The sequence below is a fragment of the Canis lupus genome, chromosome 23 (genome assembly GCF_048164855.1).
Source record: "Canis lupus baileyi chromosome 23, mCanLup2.hap1, whole genome shotgun sequence".
Lineage (NCBI taxonomy): Eukaryota > Metazoa > Chordata > Mammalia > Carnivora > Canidae > Canis > Canis lupus.
Window position 1 is genome coordinate 22238159 of NC_132860.1, and position 26366 is coordinate 22264524.

Below are 26366 nucleotides of genomic sequence, written 5' to 3' on the forward strand. Positions count from 1 at the left end.
TAGGTGCCTAAGTTTAATACAAATTTCCACCACAATGCAAACATATGCACACATATTTCATATAGGAATCACTAATCATCTCCATGACTTCAACAGCTCAAGGGACTTTCTAAATATCATTTTATATAATGTTAAGTTCCCTAAAATATAAGACTATGAGTAGAGGCTATAGGCACAAATTGGATATACATAGCCTAAAAAATAGATGAAATGGACAACATGTGAGAAATGAAAAAATAGATAAAATAAAGGCAGGTATTTGTGCAAGATGTTCTTTCTTTATTGCTTACAGGTCTTTGGAAGGAAAGATAAATTCTGCTAATTCATGATAGGAACTGAAGAATGAAAAAGACAGTGAGCTCTAATTTGAAGTAAATGCCTCATGATTAAAGGCAATTCAATCTATTAATGAATGAGGGTCAGTTGTAAATGAAAGACAAATGCACAATTCATGCAAAAATCTCAAAGGACTGTTCATCTAGTACATAAATACTTGAGAGTTAGTCAGAAGCAGCCATCTGATGGTGTCCTTATTTGGATAATATGTCCTTAATATATTATCTGAAAAGCAGAGGACCCCAGAAGGAGAAACATTTTCATGACCAGAGAGTAGATCTCTGAAAGAGGGACAGCATGTAAAAGCAAAGAAACTCAAAGGAAATTTGCCCCAACAGCTCAGCCCTCCTGCAACAAGGGGTAAGTAAGTCTATTTCTTATTTAATTGAGAAGCTTCCCAAGAAGAAGATCATGGATCTTGTATCAGATTCTTTCATCCTTTAATCAAAGATAAAAATATTTTCTTCTATTCTAAAGAAGAAATTTTTTAGAATTTTTTCTTCTAAAATTGTTTGAAGTATAGAACTGCTGAACTGGGACAGGTAAGAGTAAAAGTCCACTACAAAATCCTCTATACAGAAAAGAATCCCAAAGCTCGGCTCACAAAATGTGAAAACAATATAGGTGCTTACAGATAGACTTGAACCCAGATTGCAGACTCTATGACCCCAGAAGTGTTTTATTTTTTTATCTCTCTCTAAGCCTCATCTCAGCAGGTTATTACAAGCCAAACTGGTATGAACAAACCACCACACATGTCTCATTGACAGGTGTCTAAACTTGCTTTAACAGCCTCCAACAGTTTCTACTATGCTAATCTTCAACCATTCCAGCTTCCTGACCTTCACATTGATGGGCATACCAGGCTTAGAGTCACAGCACTTGTGGTTATCTCTTCCTTTCTCCTCTATGTTTTTGGCTATTCTCATTGGCAATGGTGCTATTCTCTTTCTGGTGGCCATAGAACCCACATTGCACAGTCCAATGTATCTGCTCCTGGCCTTGCTGATGGTGGCTGACCTCATATCTACTCTGGCACTGTTGCCCAAGCTCCTCTGCCTCTTCTTGTTCAATGATCGGGACATAGCTGCCAATGCCTGCTTCACCCAGATGTTTTTCATCCATGGAACATCTGTGGTACGATCAGCCCTACTTGTGGCAATGGCCTTTGACCGCTTCGTGGCTGTGTGTGAGCCTTTACGCTACAACACAATTCTGAGTCATTCCTTAGTTGGACGCCTGGGACTGCTGGCTTTAGCCAAGGGTGTGATTCTTATCCTACCCATGCCTCTTCTACTTCGAAGATTGACATTCTGCCAAATGGTCATTCCTCATACCTACTGTGACCACATGGCTGTGGTGAAAATGGCCTGTGGCCATACAAGACCTAACCGTATCTATGGGCTCTTTGTGATTCTTCTTGTGGTGGGACTTGATTTGCTGCTAATTGGTTTCTCTTATGGCCTCATCTTGCAATCTGTGGTACGCCTCAACTCTCGAGATGCAACTTGCAAAGCCCTCAACACCTGTTCAGCCCACTTCTTTGTCATTCTTGTCACTTATGTGCCTGCACTCTTTTCATCTCTCACTCACCGCATAGGTCACAACATCCCACCTCATGCTCATGTTCTCCTTGCCAATCTTTATCTTCTTCTACCCTCAGTACTCAACCCCATCATCTATGGCATAAAAATGAAGGAAATACGGCACAAGGTGGCCAAATGCCTTTGCAGAGGATCTGCATAGCCTGTGAGCATAGACAATGTACCCGTGAGTAAACAAAGAGTGAGGACAACTGACAGGGCCTTTGTCCAATTGTCCGAGACCCAGTTGTATCTCTAAATGAGCTGTGAAACAAATAGATTCTGGAGAAGTATTTTGCGTGTGGTGGTTTCTTATGTTTTTGCTTGTTCTGTTTTGGCTTGAATGAAGAACCAATATGTTTGTGCTTTCATTAAGCTATGAACTAAAAAAGAAGAGCCCAAGATGATTCTTTCTATGTCTGTTTAACAAGAGCCCTCTTGTGGCACAGGTCTTCTGATGACTTTTACATTTGTGTTCATGTTCATAAGCTATACACAAGATTTTTCTGTAAATTGTCCAAGACTGTCTTTCCGTGTCTGATGGAAAGTTTATATTGATTTGGTTTTCTATTTTCTATTTTTTAAATTCTGTATTGGTTTCTAAAAAATGTCTTAATACTGAAAGGAACCTACATACTCATTATCTTTGGATATCATCTTAACATGTAGTAACTCTTTAGAAAATTGATCTTTTCACCAGGAATTGTTTTTAATGCAATGGCAATGCAAAATGTGCACAATACCAATTGGATGATTGCAATGATGTGGATGCTTACAACAAAAATGAAGGAGCTTGAAGAAGACATATATACCCAGAACAGGGGGACTGTTGAAATACATATCACAGAAGGTTACATTGCAACAGAAAACATGTGTCCAGATGACTAATTCAAAAGACTTCTGAGACCAGGAACTTTACCTTTAAGAAAAGCATATGTTAGCAGGAAGCTATCTGTTCCTCAAATGATATTCCATCCAGATCTTAATATCTCTGTCCTAGTTTTCAAAATTCCATGTTTTTCTACCAGGACCCTGATCTACACATAACAGGCCTGCTTTAGATGAAAGGTCCAACATCCCTGGAGTCCAACTATTCTCATAATTAAGTCTCTAGCCCGCCATTCAATTATGTCTGCCTTTCAATGATAAGTGATGAATGTCACTTTATATACTACTGATTCAGGTTCTGTGGTTCTCTCTAACAAGCTACTAAATGCTTGTTAATGACTCTGTTTGTCACCCTTCTATAGTACAACAAGACAAGTTACCAGTAACCAGTAAAATCCTGTGTTTGTAGGCACTTCTTTCATATTTTTCAAATGTCTGCATACTTCCACTTCATACAAAATTTCCCACCATTGATAAAATCTTTAGCAATTGAGCCACTTCCTCTTTCCAGGTACCACCTTGTCCCACTTACCAATAAGGAGAGCATCCTCTGCCTACCAGGTTGAAAGTGAGCTGGTCCCAATTCCCTGTCTTACCACATTTACTACTCTCATTATAAGTTGTATTAGCCTAGGTCTTCTACAAAGCGGATTCCAAGATGGAATTTAACATGTAAGGATTTGGGATCCCTGGGTGGCGCAGCGGTTTGGCGCCTGCCTTTGGCCCAGGGCGCGATCCTGGAGACCCGGGATCGAATCCCACGTCGGGCTCCCGGTGCATGGAGCCTGCTTCTCCCTCTGCCTGTGTCTCTGCCTCTCTCTCTCTCTGTGACTATCATAAATAAATAAAAAATTAAAAAAAAAAAACATGTAAGGATTTTATTAAAAGAAATATCTGTGTGACAGAAAATAAGGAAGAGAATAAGTGTAGATTGGGGAGCAATCAGTCCATGATATAAGTCTAACCTCAAGGTAAGAAGGAAGAAAAGACTGGGTAGAAGTATCTTAGATTGACATGCGAGGCAAAGTCAGTTGACCAAGGAGCCTACCAAGTTGTCGTACATCCTCTAGGAATGGTCTTGCTCAGCATCCCTGCCACATTCTGTCATTAGTAGAGATAAGCCAATGGGAGGCATAACTTTGTTGCAAATGCAATAATAGATTTAAAATTGTTAGAGTTACATCCTTCATTTGATTAGGCTGCTTTGTTGTAAAACTGGGAGGCACATTCAAATGACTGTTATAGGAAACTGAATAGAATTTGGAGGACAAGAGAAAAAATTCTGATTAACAATTCTCCATACTCACATCCTCAATCTGTGACTCCAGGGTTTCCCCTAAGGCAGGAGTCAACAAACTCTTTCTGTAAAATTTCAGATAATAATCATTTTTGTCTTCGTGAGTAAAATGGTCTCTGTCAGAACTAATCAACACTACCACTGTGGTGCAAAAGCAGTCATAGATAATATGTAAACAAATAGATCTGACTGTGTTATAATAAAACTGTATTTACAAAAACAGGTAACAAGTCAAATTTAGCCCATGGGTCATTGTTTCCCAAGCCCTGTTCTAAGACCCACACTGTTTATAAAAGTGAATATTGGAATCAATCCAACTGCCTACCAACAAAGGATTCCACAGTATGAGGGTTTAAAAAAGGGATAAATCTCTGTGTAATATCATGGGTTGACATCATTATAGGCTAAATAATAAATTGCAAAATAATACATATAAAAATTCTATTTTTAGTAATAATATTTGTAGAATTTTATTTACATAAGGATTGATTTCAACAGATGCATGTTTTACTTAATTCAATAGTGTCCCCCCAAATTCCTGTTACCCAGAACTTCAGAATATAACCTTATTGGGAAATAAGCTCTTTTCAGATGTAATCAAATTAAGATAAGGTCATACGGATTAGAGTAGGACCTAATCTAGTGACTGAGGCCTTCATAAGAAGAAGGAAATATGGACACAGACAAACACAAAGGGAAGATGAGGTGAAGAAATAGAAGGGAGAAAGCCACATGATGACATAGGTAGAGGTTGTGATGTGTCTTCAAGCCAAGGAACACCAGGAATTGCCAGCACTCATCAGAAGCTAGGAAAGAGGCAAGGAAAGACTCTCCTCTTCAGTCTTCAGAGGGAATGTAGCCCTAATGACAGCTTGATATTGGACCTGTAGTCTCCAAAAGTGTGAGAGAGAGAAAATTGTTTTAAGAGATCTACTTTTTTGTTGTTGTTTTTATTTAAATTCCCGTTAATTAACATACAGTGTAATAATAGTTTTGGGTATACGGTAAGTGACTCAACATTTCCATACAACACTATTTTATTTAATAGTGCTCATCACAACAAGTGCACTCTTTAATTCTCATTATCTATTTCACCCATCCCACTCCCCACCTCCCTTCTGGTAACCATCAGTTTGTTCTCTATAGTTAAGAGTCTGTTTTTTGGTTTGGCTCTCTGTCCATTTTTTCCCCTTTGCTCATTTGTTTTGTTAAATTCCAAATATGAGTGAAATTATATTTGTCTTTTTCTGACTTATTTTGCTTAACATTATAATCCCTAGCTCCATCCACATTATTTCAAATAGCAAGATTTCATTTTTAATGGCTAATTAATATTCCTCTTTCTTTCTTTCTTTCTTTCTTTCTTTCTTTCTTTCTTTCTTTCTTTCTTTCTTCTTTCTCTCTCTCTTTCTTTCTTTCTTTCTTTCTTTCTTTCTTTCTTTCTTTCTTTCTTTCTTCTTCTTTCTTTCATCACCTCTCCATCCATCTATCTATCTAATATATCTCCTTTATCCATTCATCATTCGATGGACACTTGGGCTGTTTCCATACTTTGACTATTGTAGATAATGCTGCAATAAACACCAGGGGCCATGTATCCCTTTGAATTAGTGTTTTTATTTTTGAAGTAAATATCTAGTAATGCAATGGCTGGATCATAGGGTAGTTCTATTTTTAACATTTTGAGAAATCCTCCTGATGTTTTCCAGTGACTATACCAGTTTCCAAAGAAGACATTCATATGGCCACAGGCACATGAAAAGATGCTCAACTGATAATCAGGAAAATACAAATCAAAACTATAATGAGATACCACCTCACAGCTGTCAGAATAGCTAAACTCAACCACACAAGAAACAACAGGTGATGGCTAGGATGCAGAGAAAGGGGAACCCTCTTGCCCTATTGGTGCAAACTGGTGCAGTGACTTAGTTTGTTTTTAGCCCTGAGAAACAAGTGTACATATGAACTATTACCAGTCATTAGCTAACTGGAATGTTTATATCTTTATATTTTAATGTTTATATTTAATGTAGTATATTTTGGTGATCAGGCAAAAAAGAGTTACAATAAGAAAGAAAAAATGCATATACCCTTTCCTCTAATACATTTTTACTTTAATAATATTTGTCATATGCAGGGGGGGAAATGGTCAGTATAACAAGGTGCTCTCATAAGACCTTTTTAAAAAACAAAGCCTGGAGACAAACATCTGTCCATCAGTAGGTGACTGTGGAAATAAATGTTGATTTCATATGAAGGAATGCTCAGGAGTCATAAAGAATCAAATAGATCTATTTCTGCTGATAGGACACAGTTGCTAAGTAACATTAAATAAACACATTTAAAAGTTTATAATGTGCTTTCATGTATGTAAATTATAAACATTAATTCAATTTTGCCCACAGTTTAATTTTTACAATAAATCTTTTTCTATAGCAATCATGTAGACACTTATGTTTAGATGCATTTTCTCAAGGTGCCTGCGTGGCTCAGCCAGTTAAGTGTCTGCCTTAGGCTCAAGTCATGATCCCAGGGTCCTGCTCAACAGGAAGTCTGCTTCTCCATCTCTCGCTGCCCTTACCCCTCCACTCATGCCCACACTGTCTCTCTATCTTAAATAAATTAAAAAAACAAATAAATAAATAAACATTCTTTTTTTAAAAAAGATGCACTTTTAGGGCACCTGGGTGGCTTAGTGGTTGAGCGTCTGCCTTTGGCTCAGGTTGTGAACCCAGGATCCTGTGATTGAGTCCCGCATTGGGCTCCCTACAGGGAGCCTGCTTCTCTCTCTGCCTGTGCCTCTGCCTCTCCCTCTCTCCGTGACTCTCATGAATAAGTAAATAAAATATTTTAAGAAGATTGTGTTTTCTTCACTTAGAAACTAACTAAAAACTAGAATATTCTACCATCAGATTTATAGTGATCCTCAACAACAGTATATATTCAGATATCAAAGACCCAATCATACTTTTTAGGATTCTGAGTTATCCAGAAAACAAAAACTAACTATATTAGAATGGGCAAAAGTGTCCTAATGTTATTATGTTATTAATGTGTTACTAAAAATAGTAAGTTTTAGAACATCTAAATATAGAATAATTGATTTTGCCCTTAATATTGCTTTTAAACAAATGCAGAACATTAAAATAAAATGGGATGTAAGAGGATTTGATGCAAATTGAAATCATTAATTTTTCAACTGTTAACCATTGCTTAAACTTTCTCATCAAAATGTAGGCATGTTAGCTTGGTAATCCAAAGTGGAACTTCCTGGGACACCTGAGTGGCTCAGTGGTTGAGCATCTGCCTTTGGCTCAGGGCGTGGTCTTGGAGTCCCGGGATTGAGTCCCACATTGGGGCAATCTCCCTCTGCCTGTGTCTCTGCCTCTCTCTCTGTCTGCCTTTCATGAATAAATAAAGTCTTAAAAATATATATATATAAAAAAAGTGGAACTTCCCTGAAATCAGGCCACCACTGAGACAGCTCTGCTGCATTTGACTGGTAACAATAGCCCCACAGTTCATAGCAAAATTTACTAAAATGTAATGGAATTTCCTTCTGTAGCAGTCAGTAGTTTTTTGCATGATCTGTTTGACTATATTTTCATTCTTCTGTATACTATTTGAGTTAATATTTAAATATTCAATTTCTGTCCTTTGTCCTGTATGCATTTGACAAAGTATCAAATCTATACTTTCTTCCATTGAACTATAATACAAAAATGCTGAGAACTTCCTAATAATCCCCTAAATGATAACAGGATTTTTTTTTTGCACTGAACTTTATATCTTAAATAAAAACTGTAAAGCAGTGTCGGTCAAAGCTGAAGTACTGACCACCGTAAAAAGAGATCCTCGGTTGGTGGCACATCTTCAAAATATGAATCTCTTGGATTTATATATGTATGTTTATATACATATATTAACATATACATATACAGACAGAATTCAGTATTCACCTGTTTGATACAGTTACTGGCTTATAGGACTCCAAGATCAGAGAACATATTTGAAAAATAATCAGGCAAAGTACAATGAGACACCCAGTAGATTATTGCTTTGGTTTGCTAATGTGAACTCAATACATCCAAGAAGTTGTAAAGATGCTAGCATCTTCTCAGGTGTATTGGCCTATTAAAACAGCCACGTGCTGGAAGTTTTAATAACAGAACTTCAAAGCAGTGGTCCTTTAAGAGGAGGCCAAAACACTCACCTCAATACCCCAATACCCATTTTAAACTCATAGTAAGTATGTTTGGAAAAAGCATATTCAGCCTCATAATATGGAATTTTGTGTCACACAAGCAGAAATGAACTATTTAAAAATGCAAACTAAAACAGCTCACAAAGGTATGTTTGACATTCAGATAAGAATAAAGAATATCACCACGAGTCCCACAAATGCCTGTGCTCACGCACACACATGGAAAACTTTCAGGAGAGGCTGGTAGTGGTGCTTTCACTTCTGTCAAAATGGAGCATGAGCTCAACATGGCTCAAGTTCACAAACAAAGGAAAATGCAGAAAACATTACAGGAAAAGGAGCCCTGCAGCAAAAGAAGAAATACAGTCTCTCAGAATTACAAGACAGTGAGGCAGGGACATGATGATCAAAGGAGGGCCACTGGCAGCTTCATTTGTCTGTATTTCTCACTTCTCCTCAGTCTGTTTTGCTACATTTGTGTTGAACAGAGACTGCACATGGATAGGAAAGTGTGATTTACCAAAGAAACAAAGTAGAAACAATTGTATTGAATGAATAAAAATAATTTTTAAAATGCCCCCTTAGCTCATGTCAAGGGGCAGGAAAGCTGACTCATGATTAGCAACAACAGAAAAAGGAAATAAAAAAAACAAAAACAAAAAAACAACAGCACACACACACACACAATAACAAAACAAAACAAAACAAAACAAAACAAAAAACCTCTCGCAAGTAAAATATCAAAGCTAAAGGAGCCTCTAGGAGTATGGATGGGAGAATCATAATAGTGGGAAAGGAAACTATATCCAGATTCTTGTATTTATGTATTTATATTTTAATGTATAAGGTAATTATGAGTAGACATACCGAGTTTAAAGAGTTTACTTCAGAGACTGTCATTATTTAGAAGTGGAAAGACGATTTTGCATTCCATGTGTACCCTACTACACCCAATTGCCTTTCTGAATACATGTTTTATTTAAATAGCAACTATGGAAATAGGAATAGCAAAGATAAATACCATTCTTATTTAATTCTGTGTGAAAAACAAAACGGAGAGAAAAATAAGGATTGAGGAGAATCATGCACATGTATGGAATAGGCTCTTTCTGGAGCCCTTTAAAATATCTTTAAGGAATATTTTTAGAGAATACCAGCTAAGGTTACCTCAGTTGATTATAACTGTCGAAATTGACTTAATCATAATAAAGATAGATAATTTTGTGGTAACAGCTTAAAGTTAAAATAACAATTCTGTTGGATGGGTTCAAGGAGGGAGCTCCTATTAATCTCAAAGCAAGTGCACAGGCCTCAGGTGAGGCCTCAGTCTTGTGGACTGTTTCAGCAGGTAAACCACATGCCACTGCCTAATGCCCTTGGTCACACTTGCTATTCAGCCACTGGTGTTGTGACCACCTCCAGGCAGGTGTGATTAGATAGTAGACATCAGGTGATACCTAGTACCTGGAGATACTAGCCATGCGGCCTCCCTAACTCCATGGGATGGGACACCAGCCCCCAGCTCTCCTGTCATGCATACAACCATGAATTACAAAGGTTGAGGACATGACCCCACAAGAGCCATGAGTCCCACAGAGGCATTTGGGTAAAATCCTCTCATCTCTTGAAGAGAACAATTCTGAAGTGCATTTCCTAAAGTGCTTCAGCTGTTTTTGACAGAGTTGGACACCAGTCTCCCCTAGTCCTGTGCAACTCGATAAAAAAAAAAAAAAAAAATCCCTGTATTGGCTTTTCTTTTTTCCAGTTTCACTCCCCTCTATTTGCACACCCACCCTTTGTGTCGCTTTTCTAAAAAACTGCCCATATGCAAGCTATGTCTTAGGCCCTGCTTTCTGGGGCACCCAGCTTACACTCCCCAGTGGTGAAATTTCTAGTTCTTCTGTGCCAGGAACTCAGACTCCAGTGACAGGTGTTGCCTCATTCACAGGTTATTAAGAGTGATTTATTTTAATAAAACTTTATATATTCATTCATAGAAATATTTATAATTTTTTTCTAGGTTGTTAAGACACATCAAGACTCAGCTTCTCCAAATATAATGGAGAAAAGGAAAATGAAGTAACTGGCCTTTATTCATACTAGAATACCTGACAGAAAGCAGAAAGTGATTTATATGTGACTAAAATATCAAACATATGAATATCCTTCTAGTTTTTTACCCTAGGTAACATTCTATAAGGGTGACAGACAACTAGTCAGTTCACGTGTTTGTCCTCGGTCACATTTACAGCAAGGCAACCAGAGAGAAGTGAAGCTCATTCTGCAGTAAGAAGAATCAATCACAGATTAGTAACACTTATGAGGAAGGAAAAAAACAAAACAAAACAAAACAAAACAAAAAAACCAGGGAGAGTGGTAGACAGTCAGGCGTCCTCCTGGGGCTTCTCTGATTTACTTGCTCCCTGCATTTTGCCAGTGTCAGCTGCTACTGCCAGCATTACCACACATTCTTCCTAGTGTATCGTGTTCAGGCATTAGTAAGTTTTTAGTTCATAGTTCCAGAAAAACAAAAACTGGCTTCTCATGTTTATAGACTAGCTCACAAAAAAAAAGGAACAAAATATTTACAGCAGGTAGACTCCCTTCTGCCCCAAATCCCTTCAAACCAGATGAAAAGAAAATCACTCTCAGTTCTGAGCAAAAACAGCCTTCTGCTGCCACAGCTCCTCACCCCAATGAGTGACCCCAGCCTGTTCACTCTCTGTTAAATATTTGACAATTAAATTATTAATCATAAAGCACTCTGCTCAGGATTTTGTTTTGGTTTGAATGTTGTCTATATTGAGGGAGGATTCAACGTATGACCTGAGGACTCCTTACTGACATGCAAAAACCTATTCCTCATCCACACTGCTCCTGTTTCTTCCATTCATAGAAAGGTCACTGCCTAGTGAATCCTCATTGTTTCTCGTGAACATTGTCCCCTTAGTTCAAGTTCTGAAATGTCCTAGCGCTCTCCCTCCTTGGTATTCAACTGTTCAGGGTTCTGCAAACGTTTCTTGCTATTTCTTACAGTGGGCACAACACTCTGAAGAAATTTCACGTATTTCCCTCCAGTGGAAGAACTGTAGGAGTCTCCTCTAAATGGTGGCCATGTGGCATTAAGGAGAGGCATCTTCTTCACTGCATTCTGCCTCACATGTTAGTTCTACAATATGATGGAAACACTAGGATCTTTCTGCTTTCAAACATCACGCAACTTCTAGTACTTGCCACAACATCCACATCAATTCTCTAGAGCTGGAAACAAATGTCCTGTGAATGGAATAAATTCCAACATTTGGGCACAGGATCTGAGCTCCACAGGTGCCCTGACACATGTTCAGGACATCTTCGTGGGCACCCACAGAAATTGCTTTGCAGAGCTCTGTAATCACAGAGTTCCAGATAAAACAGACTTTTGGAACAAAAACCATTAACAGGACATTCTCAGAAATTCTCTTTGTTAAGAGACTCTTACCAAACAGTGAATCAGTTGAGAGGAGAAGGAGAGAGGACTCTGGGAGGTTTTTCTAGTACAAAATTAAGTCAAATGCTTAGAAACTAAGCTCAGGAACTTTTCCTTTTCCCTTTTCCTCTGAACTGTCTCTGAGTGTTACAGATTATGCTCCTGTGCATATTCTTTGGTTCTTCATGGATTCAACAAAGTCTTCTATCCTAAGTAAACGTCAGCCAGCAGAGGAAATAATGGGGTAACTATAAATACCATCTTGTCCTTTCCTTGTTCCTTCCTGCTATACCCAAACTAAACCTCCCACTTCCCCTTACACACACAAATACAAATTCACACTCACTCCCATCACACTTTGACTCTACTTGGCAAGTTAGCAGGCAAGACATTGTTTTAGGTTACCTGCAAGCAGTAACATTCCATCTTATTTCACATGTGTTCAGCAAGTATTGTATTCAAGTTCTTCTACACACATGATCACATGTGATTTGCCCAACCACCATGCCAACAATGCAGAGACTATATCATCACTTTCATTTCAGAAGGAATGACAGCCTTCCTTTGGAGTTACTGACAGCTAAGAGGTCCCCTATGATTTAGCCTCCACGACGTCTGAGGATTCAGGTAGTCAATCTGACGGTATGACACATTTCTGCCACTAACCAATACTCCAGGAACTGCCTCTACTTGACATTATTTCCTCATGCCCACCAAAGCCATATAATTAGAAAGGATTCTGACCATGGTTGCTGATTATGTGCTCCTTCATCCAGTACCCATATTTGGTCAGTTTTTCCCGAAACTCCTTGGTTTTCACTGCATAAATAATAGGATTGAGCATTGGAGGTATAAGGAAGTAGAGGTTTCCAAGAATGGTGTGCACATGGGGTGGAATTCCCCTGCCAAAGCGGTGAGTGAGGAAAGAGAACAGTGAGGGAGTATAGTAGAGAAGCATGACAGCAATGTGTGCAGTGCAGGTGTTGACTGCTTTGTGGTGGGCTTCCTTAGAAGACAGCCGCAGGACAGCCTGGATGATAAGCACATAAGAGGAGGCGATAGCTGAGATGTCTATCCCGGCAACTAACAAGGCCACCACCAGACCATATATCCGGTTGACTGTGGTGTCCACACACACCATCTTCACCACAGCCATGTGTTCACAGTAGGTGGTGGGGATGACATTATTTACATGAAAAGGCATCTTCTGGAGGAGGACAGGGATCGGCAGAATGAAAAGGATGGCTCTTACTAAACCCACTAAGCCAATGAGCCCAATGCGACTATTGGAAAGGATGGTGGCATAGCGCAGGGGCTCACAGATGGCTACGTAGCGGTCAAAGGCCATGGCTGTCAGGATGGCAGACTGTGAGATAGACAAGGTATGGATAAAAAACAGTTGGACCAGACAGCCCACGTAGCTGATCTCACTGTGTCTAAACCAGAAGATGCATAGCACTTTGGGAATGGTGGTAGTGGACATGCCCAGGTCTGTGAGGGCCAACATGCAGAGGAGCAGGAACATGGGCTTGTGCAGGGAGCGCTCTGTGCAGATGATGAAGACGATGGTGCAGTTCCCAAGGATGGTGATGAAGTACATGGAACAGAAGGGGATAGAGATCCATCTGTGTTTGTCCTCCATCCCGGGAATGCCTTGGAGAATGAAGAAAGGAGGATGCCCCAGGGAGACATTGCACACAGTCATGGTGACACCCAGGTGTAGCAGCCTAGAAGAATCGTAAAACACTTCATGAGCCTCAAACTTGAAAGAATTCAGAGTTAGAAAGTTAAACAAAAAAGTGCAATGATTAAATATGCAAATATATTCTGAATCAATGTGATATATATTATATAATATGGTTCAGTGTTATATGCCTTATTATATAACATGCTCTAGTATTATAGTAACAATAATGTGGTCTTACCACATCAAATCTCCCAGAGTATTTTCTTTTTGAATATATTTTTTTAAAGATTTTATCCATTTTTCATGAGATACACAGAGAGAGGTTGAGGCACAGGCAGAGAGGTGTGTTCTCCTTGTGGGGAGCCCCATGTGGGACTCGATTCTGGGACTCCAGACCACTCCCTGAGCCGAAGGCAGACACAGTGCCACTCAGCCACCCAGGCGTCCCATATTTTCATCTTGAATATTTTTATAAATGAGGCACTTAATCATCTTTAACATATAAAGCATCATAAATATATAAAATTATATTATGTGTATTTTTGAATGTATATCCCCTTTAAGAATGGAACTTTAAGGATGTGAGACAAAAATGGGCAGAAATACCAAAACCATGACAGAGGATGAAATCAGCCAACAAGGAGCTTTTCGGAAACAAGATAGCTTAAATGCCTACAACAGAATTGCTCACCAAAAATTAGAGGATACACATTTATAGCTCATTAGGGACTTGAAGAGAACTGTGATGACAATTATCCAATGAGGATGCAGAGGCTGCAGGTGGCAAGCTTCTGGGCACTTTGACAAGGTTGCCAGACTGGGACCGTGAAGCCCACCTCACCCAGAGATATTCACCTGACTGTGAAGCAGCCACAGTGTGAGAAGCTAGGCTCAGACTCCTTCTTTAAACATGTGTGTGTGAGTGTGTCCAGTTTTCTGTGGCTATTGGCTATATATACGTGCACAACCATATGGGTCCTGGAGAATACACTCAGTGCCATTCATGTCCAAACCCTTCCCGCTCAGGCACTCAAGCAGCCCAGGTGGTGCCCATTAAATCATCTAAGGAAAGGCCCTCTGGGTGCCCAGATTTTGCTCTTTTGCCCTTTGCTTTTCCCCAAACACGTACACAAGGCACCACTGCAATTATCTGTAAACTTAAGCCAGGGGTTTCTCTGAGCTGGTAGGAGATGAGGCTAGTTGGCCCTAATAGTTCCTGGCAAATTCCAGTATTCAGTAGACTGTGGCTATCTAAAGAGAGAGAGTGAAGTTAAAGCTGAATCTGGAACTATATTAGGGCCTGAGAGGTTGTATGTCGAAGGCCCTCTTTTCCACATTTGCATAGGTGTGGAAGCCCAGTAGGAACTTACTCCAGAAGTCATCACAGATACTGCCCCAGTTGTTGGATGCTATGATGAAATTTTGTTAGCAGCTCTGATTCTGTCGATCCTTACTGTCTTCTAGGTTTTTCCTCTGTTTCCCAGGCCAATGGCTATTCCCTAGACATTTCCCCCAGCATATTTATGCATGTTCAACAATCACGTCCCGATATCCCCTCTACTTTTGGGACAAGATGTAGGCATATTTCTTGCTTATGAAGTCAGGGGAAAAAATCTGTCCAAAAAAACCTGTGCCACATCACTTGGGGAATGTACAACATTGAACAAAACATTGACAACAACAGTCAAAGCCACTGCAAGAGTGGGACTCAGAGGACCACATTCTAAATCATGATGTAGTGCAACTTCTGCCTAACAACAGACCCTGTAAAGAGACCTTGTTCTGAGTCAGGTGTCAACAGGAGGGAGGCCATGGTAAGGGAACGAGTGACAGAATGAAGGGTGTAGCACAATCAATACATCAACAGAAGGAATCACTAACAAGAATAGGCCAGGATCAAGGCACCTGCTCATGGACACATACACAAGGCTTCCCCTGCAGAAAGCTGTGTTATAGTAACATGCCAAAATCCTGGGCTCAGTCATCTTTCCTCTTTTCCCCAGGGAGATCCTGATGGACAATGATGACAGGAGTAACCAGTAAGACTCATTTTTGATTGGCCCTACTGTCTCAGGCTTATATTCATGATCCTGTGAATTCCCTGTGTACAAGTTCTAAACAGACTTTTCTTGTAGAATATCGCCAAAGCTCTATGAAGTGCCATAGTATTGGCCAGAATCCTGGACCCCTCAGTCACCAATTTTAAGCTTACTCTTTGGAGAATCACACTACTCAGAGAAAATAGCCCTGGTCTAGTTCCTCTCCAAGTACTGTATCCCGATCACCAGCGTCATGTTTGTCACATAGTGGGCAGAAATAAAGTCAAATCAATGAATAAGTGAATGAATAAGAAAATAAATAAGTTCTTTTATATTATTATAAATTATTATATATTTTATTATATTTATTACATTATATGATATACTTAAATAAATATTTATATTTATTATTTTATATTTAAATATTTTATATTTATGTTTTATCTTTTATATTTCTTTATATTATTAAATTAGGTGTCCTAGTATGTGGGGATTTGTTTTCTTGTGTTAAAGAAAGCCGGAACACAACTATATTTGAAAGCTATCTATTCCCCCATCAATGAATCCATAAATCAGGATGATTGGGAAAAAATTCTAAGATGAATTCTTCTTAGAATCTTGACAGAAATGACAAATACCCACCATTTGCTTCAACGTGGATGGAACTGGAGGGTATTATGCTGAGTGAAGTAAGTCAGTCGGAGAAGGACAAACATTATATGTTCTCATTCATTTGGGGAATATAAATAATAGTGAAAGGGAATATAAGGGAAGGGAGAAGAAATGTGTGGGAAATATCAAAAGGGAGACAGAACGTAAAGACTGCTAACTCTGGGAAACGAACTAGGGGTGGTAGAAGGGGAGGAGGGCGGGGGGTGGGAGTGAATGGGTGACGGGCACTGGGTGTTATTCTGTATGTTAGTAAATTGAACACCAATAAAAAATAAATTAAAAAAAAAAGAATCTTGACAGAATGGTTCTAAAATTCACTTGGAAGATGGAATGCTGGGGTAGGTCATTCTGTAGAGTGTCTGACTTTTGATTTTACCTCTGGTCGTATCTGAAGGTCATGAGAAGAAGCTCCACATAGGGCTCTGCACTGGGTGTAGAGCCTCCTCAAGATTCTCTCTTTCTCCCTATCCCTTCTCCCCGCTAGTGCACTTTTTCCCTTGAAAAAAAAAAAAAAATATATATATATATATATATGAAATTCAAATAGAAAAAAGTTTTGAAGGTGATAATGATGATAGCATAGGGGCACTAGCCTAATAGAATTTAAAATGTATTGTAAAATAGCTGTTTTTTAAACAAGGAAACTGGGGGATTCCTGGGTGACTCAGCGGTTTAGCACCTGCCTTTGGCCCAGGGCACAATCCTGGATTCCCGGAATCGAGTCCCGCGTCGGCTCCTGTCATCGAGCCTGCTTCTCCCTCTGCCTGTGTCTCTGCATCTCTCTCTATGTCTATCATGAATAAATAAATAAAATCTTTTAATAAAATAATAAACAAGGGAACTATGGTATGAGAATAGACTGATTATTTAAGCAGAATAACATCTATATAAATGCCTAAGTATGTGTGCCATATATTATGTGATAAAGACAATATGTCAAAACACTGCAGATAAAATGGATTATAGATAACTATATTCATAAGATAAAAATATAGAAGTAAAATCTGTGTTTTTTTATCACTCATGATGTTTTCATGTCTATGAATGTCAATATTTTTCCTCTTATTTTAATCATGTTGGAAACAGAAAAGTTAGAAAGAATAATATAGCATGTATCCTTATATTCACAATATAGATTTTTAAAAAATTGCAAAAAGTATAATATTCTCCTGTGTAACTTATTTTCATTGTATTTCTCTTTCTTATCCTCAAGGATGAATTGTTTCATGTAAATCCCTTAACATTTTATACTTTTTAATATAGTTACGACATAAACGTGAATCCTAATTTAATGAATGCCATGACATATTTTTAAGCTCTTTACAATTGGTGCTATGGAATGCCAGTTGATAATTTTTCACAACTTTATATTTGTGAGATACATTCAGAATGATGCATGCAGGTCTGGTGAAGTGTTCCTTAGTGCTATAAAAGAGATATTTTTCCCTACTCAGTAGCGGTACGATTATATGCACCTATATACTTAAAAGAGTGGATACCATATTTAATTAATGAAAGTATTTGAATGAAGATGTTATGCTTTATTCACTGATGCTTCTTTGCTGAGTATCTAGCTCATTGAAAATTATTGATAGGCATAATGTTATTAATATTCTTATGTCATGCTGTCTCCCTGCATTCTTGACTAGCTACATGATTTAGTTGTTTTATAAAAGTTATAAACACATCTGCCTTAGTCCGTTTTGTTGGCTGTAAAGTATGAGACCTGCTATGGCCAATCAGACTAAGAGCCACAGAGGCGTGTGCTCCCCGAAGTCTCCAAGTGGAACATGCCATGAGAAGGGAAGTAGAAGGTTAGAGACCAGGGCTCACAGTGAGTTAAATCAGGGAAGGTTTCTGAGAGGGACTGGGCCATAGATTGAGATTACGCCAATAGCCAAGCAGGAAAGAGTGAGAGAGGCATCTTTCCTTGGAGCCTTCTTTCCTTGACAGATCCTTGTAGGTTAGGAGACAGTCCTCATTCTTTCCTTATTGAAGTCCTGTCTCTGGGACTCAAAGGACCTCACTTTTAGAAGGGACATAAATATTAAGTTCATCTAACTGTCTTCATCTCAGAAGAATTTTAGAATGTGGACACACCTAAGAGAAGATAAAAAAATTCTACGATAATTAAAAAGAACATTCTTTCTTCTATTCCCTCTTTACCTATCACCATTTTATTAAAGACCAACTAATTTTGTGTGTTTTCTTAATTACAATTTGCATCTCTCATATCCTACACACGTTTGCTGCTTCATACAAATAGTCAATGTAGTTTAAAAATGTATTGGTAATGCTATTATGAGATTGAATTACCAAAAAAAAAAAAAAAAGTATTTTCTTTGAATTTGAAGCCACATAAATGATTTTGTGCCAATATGGAATGGATCCTAAGAATTTTATTATGGATTAAAATAAGTAAAAACATTATCATAATGTATTCCCATCTGTGTAAACTGTAATTCTATGTTCCATAGAAGATGGGTGAACGTGCCCTTGTTATCTGCAGGCTGCATTTTTTTCTTAACTTCACTTCTTTTTTCATAACTTCATTTCACTAAATTTTAACCAAAAATTAGACTATCCTACGACCAGATTTACAATGATCTTCAACGGTAGCATCCATCCACATGTCATGACCAAATCCTAGTTTTAGGATTCTAGACTTTCCAGATCTCAAAGTATGGGTCTGTTAGAGTGGGCTTGAATTTCATAATAATTTTCTATCAGGCATTATATTCATTTAATTTCCAAAGCATTTCCCATAAAAGATATACTGAATAGCTATAAATTGCTAATGTGAGCCAGACATGATTCTAGGTGCTTTACATATGGACAAATCTGTGATGTAGGCACTATCATGATTCCTATCTTCCTAAAGACTCATGGTTGGATTTAACTGTCTACTTTCATTCCTTCTACTTTATTTTTAACTCTGTATAGTCGACATACAGCATTATATGCATTTCAGGTGATTCAACAATTCCATGTATTACTCACTGCTCATAAAAATAAGGATACTCTGAATCCCCTTCACCTATTTCTCCCATCCCCCACCCCTGACCCTTCTTGGGTAACCAGCAGTTTTTTTCCCTATAGTTAAGAGAGTGGTAAGTGAATTCATTAGGTTACAAGATGCAAAATCAATGTGCAGAAATCTGTTACATTTCTCTATACTAATTATGAAGAGTAAGAAGGGAATTGAAGAACACAATCCCATTTGCAGTTGCACCTACTATAATAAAATATCTAGGAATAAACTTAACCACGCACTTGAAAGACCTGGACTCTGAAAACTATAAAACATTGGTGAACGATTGAAGAGGGCACACACACACACACACACACACACACAAATATACTTCTATGCTCAGGGACTGGAAGGGAAATATGCTTAGAGTTTCATACAGTTTGCACTCATTAACAAATTGTTAGATAACCTCTGAGAATACCTACATACAAAATTAATTGGTTTTGCCCTGAATATTGGATTTAAACCAATGGCAGACATTCAAATGAAAGAGGATGAAAGGAGACTAATATAAGTTGAAATCATCTTTTTTTTCACCTGTCAATTATTGCTTCAATTTCCTCTCATCTAATTCTAGGCACGTGGCTCAGTAATCCAAAGTGGAACTTCCCTGAGGCCAGACCACCTCTGATATACCTCTGCTACATGTGACTGCTATCAACGGCCCAAAGTTCACAGCAGAATCTAGTGAAGTGTGATAGAGTTTCCTTCTGTTGCCGTCGGCAGGGTTTTACATGACTTGTTTGACTATACCTGTTTTCTTTTATCAACTATTTGAATTAATATTAAATACTCATGTTCTACCCTCACTCTTGCACACATGTGATAAGGTGTAAATCTCCAACATCTTCCATTCAACTATAGTATAAAAATAATGAGAACTTCCTAATAATCCCCAATATGGAAACAGGAGTTTTTGTTTGTGTGTTTGTTTGTTTTTTTTGCATTGGACTTCACAAGTTTAAACAATTTAATAAAAACAAAAAGTAATGCCTGTCAAAAACTAAAGTAGTGTTCAGTGGAACAAGAGCCCCTCCGTCGGTGGTGCATATTCAAACTATCGATTTCTCATTATGGATACCTATATGGATATATACGTATATATGTGTGTATACACATCTATGTAAATGTCTAAGTTTCTTTCTCTCTCATCTCCATTTACCTATACCGAGAGAAACATTATTGCCACAGAATCTAGTATTCACCTGTTTCATAGGTACTGGCATGTAAGACTCCAAGAACAAAGAACATGATATTTGAAAACAATCAGGCAAAATTCTACAAGAGACACCTGGTAGATTAGTAGCTTTAGCTTGCTAATGGGAACTCAATACATCTAAGAAGTTGTAAAGATGTTAGCATCTTCTCGGGTGTATTGGTGTATTAAGAGAACCACAGGACAGAAATTTTAGGAACTGAACTTCAAAGCAGTGGTCCTTTAAGAGGAGGCCAAAACACTCACCTCAATATCCATTTTAAACTCATAGAGGGGAGGTTTGGAAAAAGTGTTTTCAGCCTCTTAATGGGGAATCTTGTGTCACACCAGCAGAAATGAACTCTAAAAACGCAAACTACACAAGCTCACAAAGCTACCTTGGACACTCAGATACGAATAAAGAATATCACCACAATTCCCACAAGTGCCTATGCTCCCGCAAACCCTTCGAAGCACTCAGGAGAGGCAGGTAGTGGTGCTTTCACTTCTGTCAAAATGGAGCATGAGCTCAGCATGGATCAAGTTCACAGCCAAAGGAAAATGCAGGAAGCGCTTCAGAAAAAGGAGCCCTGCAGCAAGAGAGGAAACAGTCTTTCTCAGAATTGTAGGACACTGGGATCAAAGGAGGGCCACTGCCAGCTCCATTTGCCTCTAGTCTCACTTCTCCTGGGTCTGTTTGGCTACGTTTTTGTTGAATGCCATTTCACATGGATAGGAAAATATGATTTAGCAAGAAATAAAATAGAAACAACCAGGACCTAGTGAATTAAGAAAAAATTAAAAGTATGTGCTCCCGTTGTCCATGCCAGGGACAGGAAAACTCATCTATTGGCTACAAGACAGAGAGGAAAAGGTAAAATAAAAAAACAACTTGAAGAAAAATATCAAAGCAAGATACACATCTGTATATAGACGGGAGAGTCATATCTGTGAAAATCAGAACAGTATCTCATTTTTATGTATATATTCATTACTATTTTAGAAATATAAGGCAATTATAGGTATACATATCGCATGTCCAAAGGGATGATTCCAGAAGTGACATTATATAGAACTGGAGACAATTTTACATCCTGTTGTGTACTAAGACACTCAATTCCCTTTCTGAGTACATGTATTATTTTAACAGGAACAATATAATTTGGCACAGCAAACAGAAGTAACATTCTCATTTAGTCCTGTGTGATACGGTAAATTCAGAAAAATATCATTTACAGAGAACCATGTACATTTATAGAAGCTCTTTCTGGAGCTCTTTAAAATATTTTTAAGGAATATTTTTAGAGAATACCAGCTAAGATGACCTCAGTTGATTATAACTGTTGAAATTGAATTAATCATAATAAAGATAGATAATTATGTGGTTACAGCTTAAAGGTAAAATAACAATTCTGTTGGATGGGTTCAAGGGGGGAACTCCTATAATCTCAAAACAAGTCCACAGACTTCAGGTGAGGTCTCAGTCATGTGGACTGTTTCAGCAGGTAAACTCCATGCCACTGCCTAATGCCCTTGGTCACACATGCTATTCAGCCACCGGTGCTGGGACCACTTCCAGGCAGGTGTGATCAGATAGTAGACATCAGGTGACACCTAGTACCTGGAGCTCCTAGCCATGCGGCCTCCCTAACTCCATGCCATGGACACCAGCCTCCAGCTCTGCTGTCATGCACACAGCCTCGAATGACTAGGGTTGAGGACATGAGTACACAGGAGCCACAGGTAAAATCCTCTCATCTCTTGAAGACAACAATTCTGAAATGCATTTCCTAAAGTGCTTCAGCTGGTCCTAGCAATGTTGGACACCAGTCTCCTCTAGTCCTGTGCAGCTTGATAAAAAAAAAAAAAAAAAATCCCTGTATTGGCTTTACTTTTTCCGGCTTTCACTTGACCTGTTGTGCACACCCATCCTGTGCGATCGGTTGTCTCAAGAAACTGCCCATATCCAAGCTGTGTCTTAGGCCGTGCTTTCTGGGGCACCCAGCTTACACTCCCCAGTGGTGAAATTGCTAGTTCTTCTGTGCCAGGAACTCAGACTCCAGTGACTGTTGTTGCCTCACTCACAGGTTATTAGGAGTGATTTATTTTAATAAAACATTATATATTCATTCATAGAAATAATTTTTTACTTGGTTTTTAAGACACATCAAGGCTCAAGTTCTCCAAATATAATGGAGAAAAGGAACATGAAATGAACTGGCCTTTGTTCAGATTAGAATACCTGGCAGAAAGCAGAATGTGTTTTATATGTGACTAAAATATCAAATGTACGAATATCCTTCTAGTTTTTCACCCTAGGTAACATTCTATAAAGTTGATGGAAAACTACTCAGTTCACATGTGGTTCCTCGGTGACTTTTCCAGTAAGGCTAAGGTGGGGGGGGGGGGGAAATGAAGCCCATCCTACAGGAAGAACCATCAATCACAGATTAATAACACTTGTAAAAAAGGAAAAAAGCCCAGTGAGAAATGCAGACAGGATTGGGCTCCCTTCCATTGGCATCTCTGATTTTCTAGCTTCCCATAATTTTCCTGAAACACCTGCTACTGCCAGCATTCTACATACATTACTCCTAGTGAATTGTGTTCAGGCATTAATAAAGCTTTAGTCCGTAATTTCAGTGAAACAAAAAATGGATTTTCATGTTTATAGAGTAGCTCATGAAAAAATAAACAGAAAAATATTTACAGCAGGTGGACTTTCTTCTGTACCTGAAATCCCTTCAAACCAGATGAAAAGACAACACTCCAGATCTGAGCAAACAGCCTTCTGCTGCCACAGCTCCTCAGCCCGATGAGTGCCCCGACGTGTTTACTCTCTGCTACTTATTTGTCAATTAAATTATTAAGCATAAAGCACTCTGCTCAGGGTTTGGTTTTGGTTTGAATGCTGTTTATATTGTGGGAGGATTCAATGTATGACCATAGGACTCCTTACTGACATGCAAGAACCTATTCCTCACCCACTCTGCCCTTGTTTCTTTGATTCATAGGAAAGGCAGTGGCTATACAATCCTCATAGTTTCTCGAGAACATTGTCCCCTTAGTCTAAGTTCTGAAATGTCCTAGCTCTCTCTGACTCCTTGGTATTGAAATGTTCAGGGTTCTGCAAACGTTTCTTGGTATTTCTTCCAGCAGGCACAACATTAAAGAAATTTCATGTATTTCCCTACAGTGGATGAACTATAGAAGTCTCCTCTAAATGGTGGCCATCTGGAATTAAGGAGAGGCATCTTCTTCACTAAAGTCTGCCACATATGTTAGTTCTTTTTTTTTTTCATATGTTAGTTCTACAATAAGATGGAAACACTAGGATCTTTCTGCTTCAAATATCACACAACTTCTAATTCTTGCCATTGCATTCACATCAATTCTTTAGAGGTGGAAACAATGTCCTGTGAATGGAACAAATTCCATCAACTGGGCACAGGGTCTGATTCCATAGGTGCACAGGTTCAGGACATCTTCAGGGGCACCCACAGAAATTGCTTTGCAGAGCTCTGTAATCATAGAGTTCCAGATAAAGCAGACTTTTGGAACAAAAACCATTAACAGGACATTATCAGAAATTCTCTTTGTTAAGAGAATCTTACCAAACAGTGAATCAGTTGAGAGGAGAAGGAGAGAGGACTCTGGAAGGTTTTTTTCTAGTACAAAATTAAGTCAAATGCTTAGAAACGTTTAAGCTCAGGATCTTTTCCTTTTCCCTTTTCCTCTGAACTGTCTCTGAATGATACAGATTTTGTCTCCTGTGCATATTCTTTGGTTCTTCATGGATACAACAAAGTCTTCTATACTAAGTAAATGTCAGCCAGCAGAGGAAATAATGGAGTAACTATAAATATCATCTTGTCCTTTCCTTGTTTCTTCCTGCTGTCCCCAAACTAAACCTCCCACTTCCTCTTACACACTCAAATATAAATGCCCACTCACTCCCATCACACTTTGACTCTACATGGTAAGTTGGCAGGCAAGTCATTGTTTGCTATATGTTACCTGTGACAGGAAACATTCCATCTTCCTTCCCACATGTTCATCAGGTGTCCTTGTCTAAAATCCTTTCACAAAGATGATCACTTATAAACTCACCCACCACCATGCCGACAATGCAGAAAATTTATCATTATTTTTATTTCACAGGAATGACAGCCTTCCTTTGGAGTTACTGACAGCTAAGAGGTCCCCTATGATTTAGCCTCCAAGTCTGAGGATTCAGGTAGTCAATCTGACGGTATGACACATTTCTGCCACTAACCAACACTCCAGGAACTGCCTCTACTTGACATTATTTCCTCATGCCCACCAGTGCTATATAATTAGAAAGGATTCTGACCATGGTTACTGATTATGTGCTTTTTCATCCAGTACCCATATTTGGTCAGTTTTTCCCGAAACTCCTTGGTTTTCACTGCATAAATAATAGGATTGAGCATTGGAGGTATAAGGAAGTAGAGGTTTCCAAGAATGGTGTGCACATGCAGTGGAATTCCCCTGCCAAAGCGGTGAGTGAGGAAAGAGAACAGTGAGGGAGTATAGTAGAGAAGCATGACAACAATGTGTGCAGTGCAGGTGTTGACTGCTTTGTGGTGGGCTTCCTTAGAAGACAGCCGCAGGACAGCCTGGATGATAAGCACATAAGAGGAGGCAATAGCTGAGATGTCTAGCCCGGCAACCAACAAGGCCACCACCAGACCATATATCCGGTTGACTGTGGTGTCCACACACACCATCTTCACCACAGCCATGTGTTCACAGTAGGTGGTGGGGATGACATGATTCGCATGAAAAGGCATCTTCTGGAGGAGGACAGGCATGGGCAGAATGAAAAGGATGGCTCTTACTAAACCCACTAAGCCAATGAGCCCAATGCGACTATTGGAAAGGATGGTGGCATAGCGCAGGGGCTCACAGATGGCTACGTAGCGGTCAAAGGCCATGGTCATCAGAATGGCAGACTGCATGACAGATATGGAGTGAATGAAGAACATTTGGACCAGACAGCCCACATAGCTGATCTCACTGTGTCTAAACCAGAAGATGCATAGCACTTTGGGAATGGTGGTAGTGGACATGCCCAGGTCTGTGAGGGCCAACATGCAGAGGAGCAGGAACATGGGCTTGTGCAGGGAGCGCTCTGTGCAGATGATGAAGATGATGGTGCAGTTCCCAAGGATGGTGATGAAGTACATGGAACAGAAGGGGATAGAGATCCATCTGTGTTTGTCCTCCATCCCGGGAATGCCTTGGAGAATGAAGAAAGGAGGATGCCCCAGGGAGACATTGCACACAGTCATGGTATCACCCTGGTGTAATAGTTGAGAAGAACCATAAAACACTCATGAGCCTCAAACTTGAAAGAATTCAGGGTTGGAAAGTTAAACAAAAAAGTGGAATGATAAGGTACACAAATAATTTTGATATTAAGGTGATATATATTATATATCATAGTTTAATGTTATATATTATACATCATGCTCTAACTTTACAGTAGCAATAACATGTTCTTACCATATTAAATCTCTTAGAATATATACATTTGGAATATTTTTATTTACAATGCACTTACCAGTTTTCATCTATGAAGCATGTCATTAAGTAAATAAAAATATTTATGTGTATTTTTGAATATGTATCCCCTTTAAGAATGGAACTTCATGGATGTGAGACAAAAATCAGCAGAAATACTAAAACCATGACAAAATATTCAATATCACTCTGAGTAAACAGAGGTTGAAATCAGCCAACAATGAGCTTTTCAGAAACAAAATAGCTTAAATGCTTACAACAGAATTGCTCACCAAAAGTTGAAGGATACACATTTATAGCCCATTAGGGACCTGAAGGGAATTATTATGACAAATTTTCAATGAGGACCCAGAAGCAGCAGGTGACAAGCTTCTGGGTACCTTTGGCCAGGTTGCCAGAATGGGACCGTGAAGCC

At 38.8% G+C, this 26366-nt stretch overlaps 3 protein-coding genes across 3 annotated transcripts; 1 reads left to right on the forward strand and 2 right to left on the reverse strand.

Annotated features, from left to right (window-relative positions):
- The first annotated feature begins 1146 nt into the window (after nt 1–1146).
- Nucleotides 1147–2082, forward strand: LOC140615258 (olfactory receptor 52P1-like). Its single transcript, XM_072795176.1, has one exon. The coding sequence runs from the start codon at nt 1147–1149 to the stop codon at nt 2080–2082; it is 936 nt and encodes a 311-aa protein (XP_072651277.1).
- A 10407-nt stretch (nt 2083–12489) lies between these two features.
- Nucleotides 12490–13485, reverse strand: LOC140615259 (olfactory receptor 52K1-like). Its single transcript, XM_072795177.1, has one exon. It carries the CDS (start codon nt 13483–13485, stop codon nt 12508–12510), a length of 978 nt encoding a protein of 325 aa, XP_072651278.1. The 3' UTR covers nt 12490–12507.
- Nucleotides 13486–24741: 11256 nt separating this feature from the next.
- LOC140615260 (olfactory receptor 52D1-like) lies at nt 24742–25719 on the reverse strand. The gene has a single exon (XM_072795178.1). The coding sequence runs from the start codon at nt 25717–25719 to the stop codon at nt 24742–24744; it is 978 nt and encodes a 325-aa protein (XP_072651279.1).
- Between the last annotated feature and the right edge of the window lie 647 nt (nt 25720–26366).

Bases quoted from the DNA above. Each gene is read 5' to 3' on its own strand.
- LOC140615259 (XM_072795177.1), bottom strand. From the start codon at position 13,485: ATGACTGTGTGCAATGTCTCCCTGGGGCATCCTCCTTTCTTCATTCTC.
- LOC140615258 (XM_072795176.1), top strand. From the start codon at position 1,147: ATGCTAATCTTCAACCATTCCAGCTTCCTGACCTTCACATTGATGGGC.
- LOC140615260 (XM_072795178.1), bottom strand. From the start codon at position 25,719: ATGACTGTGTGCAATGTCTCCCTGGGGCATCCTCCTTTCTTCATTCTC.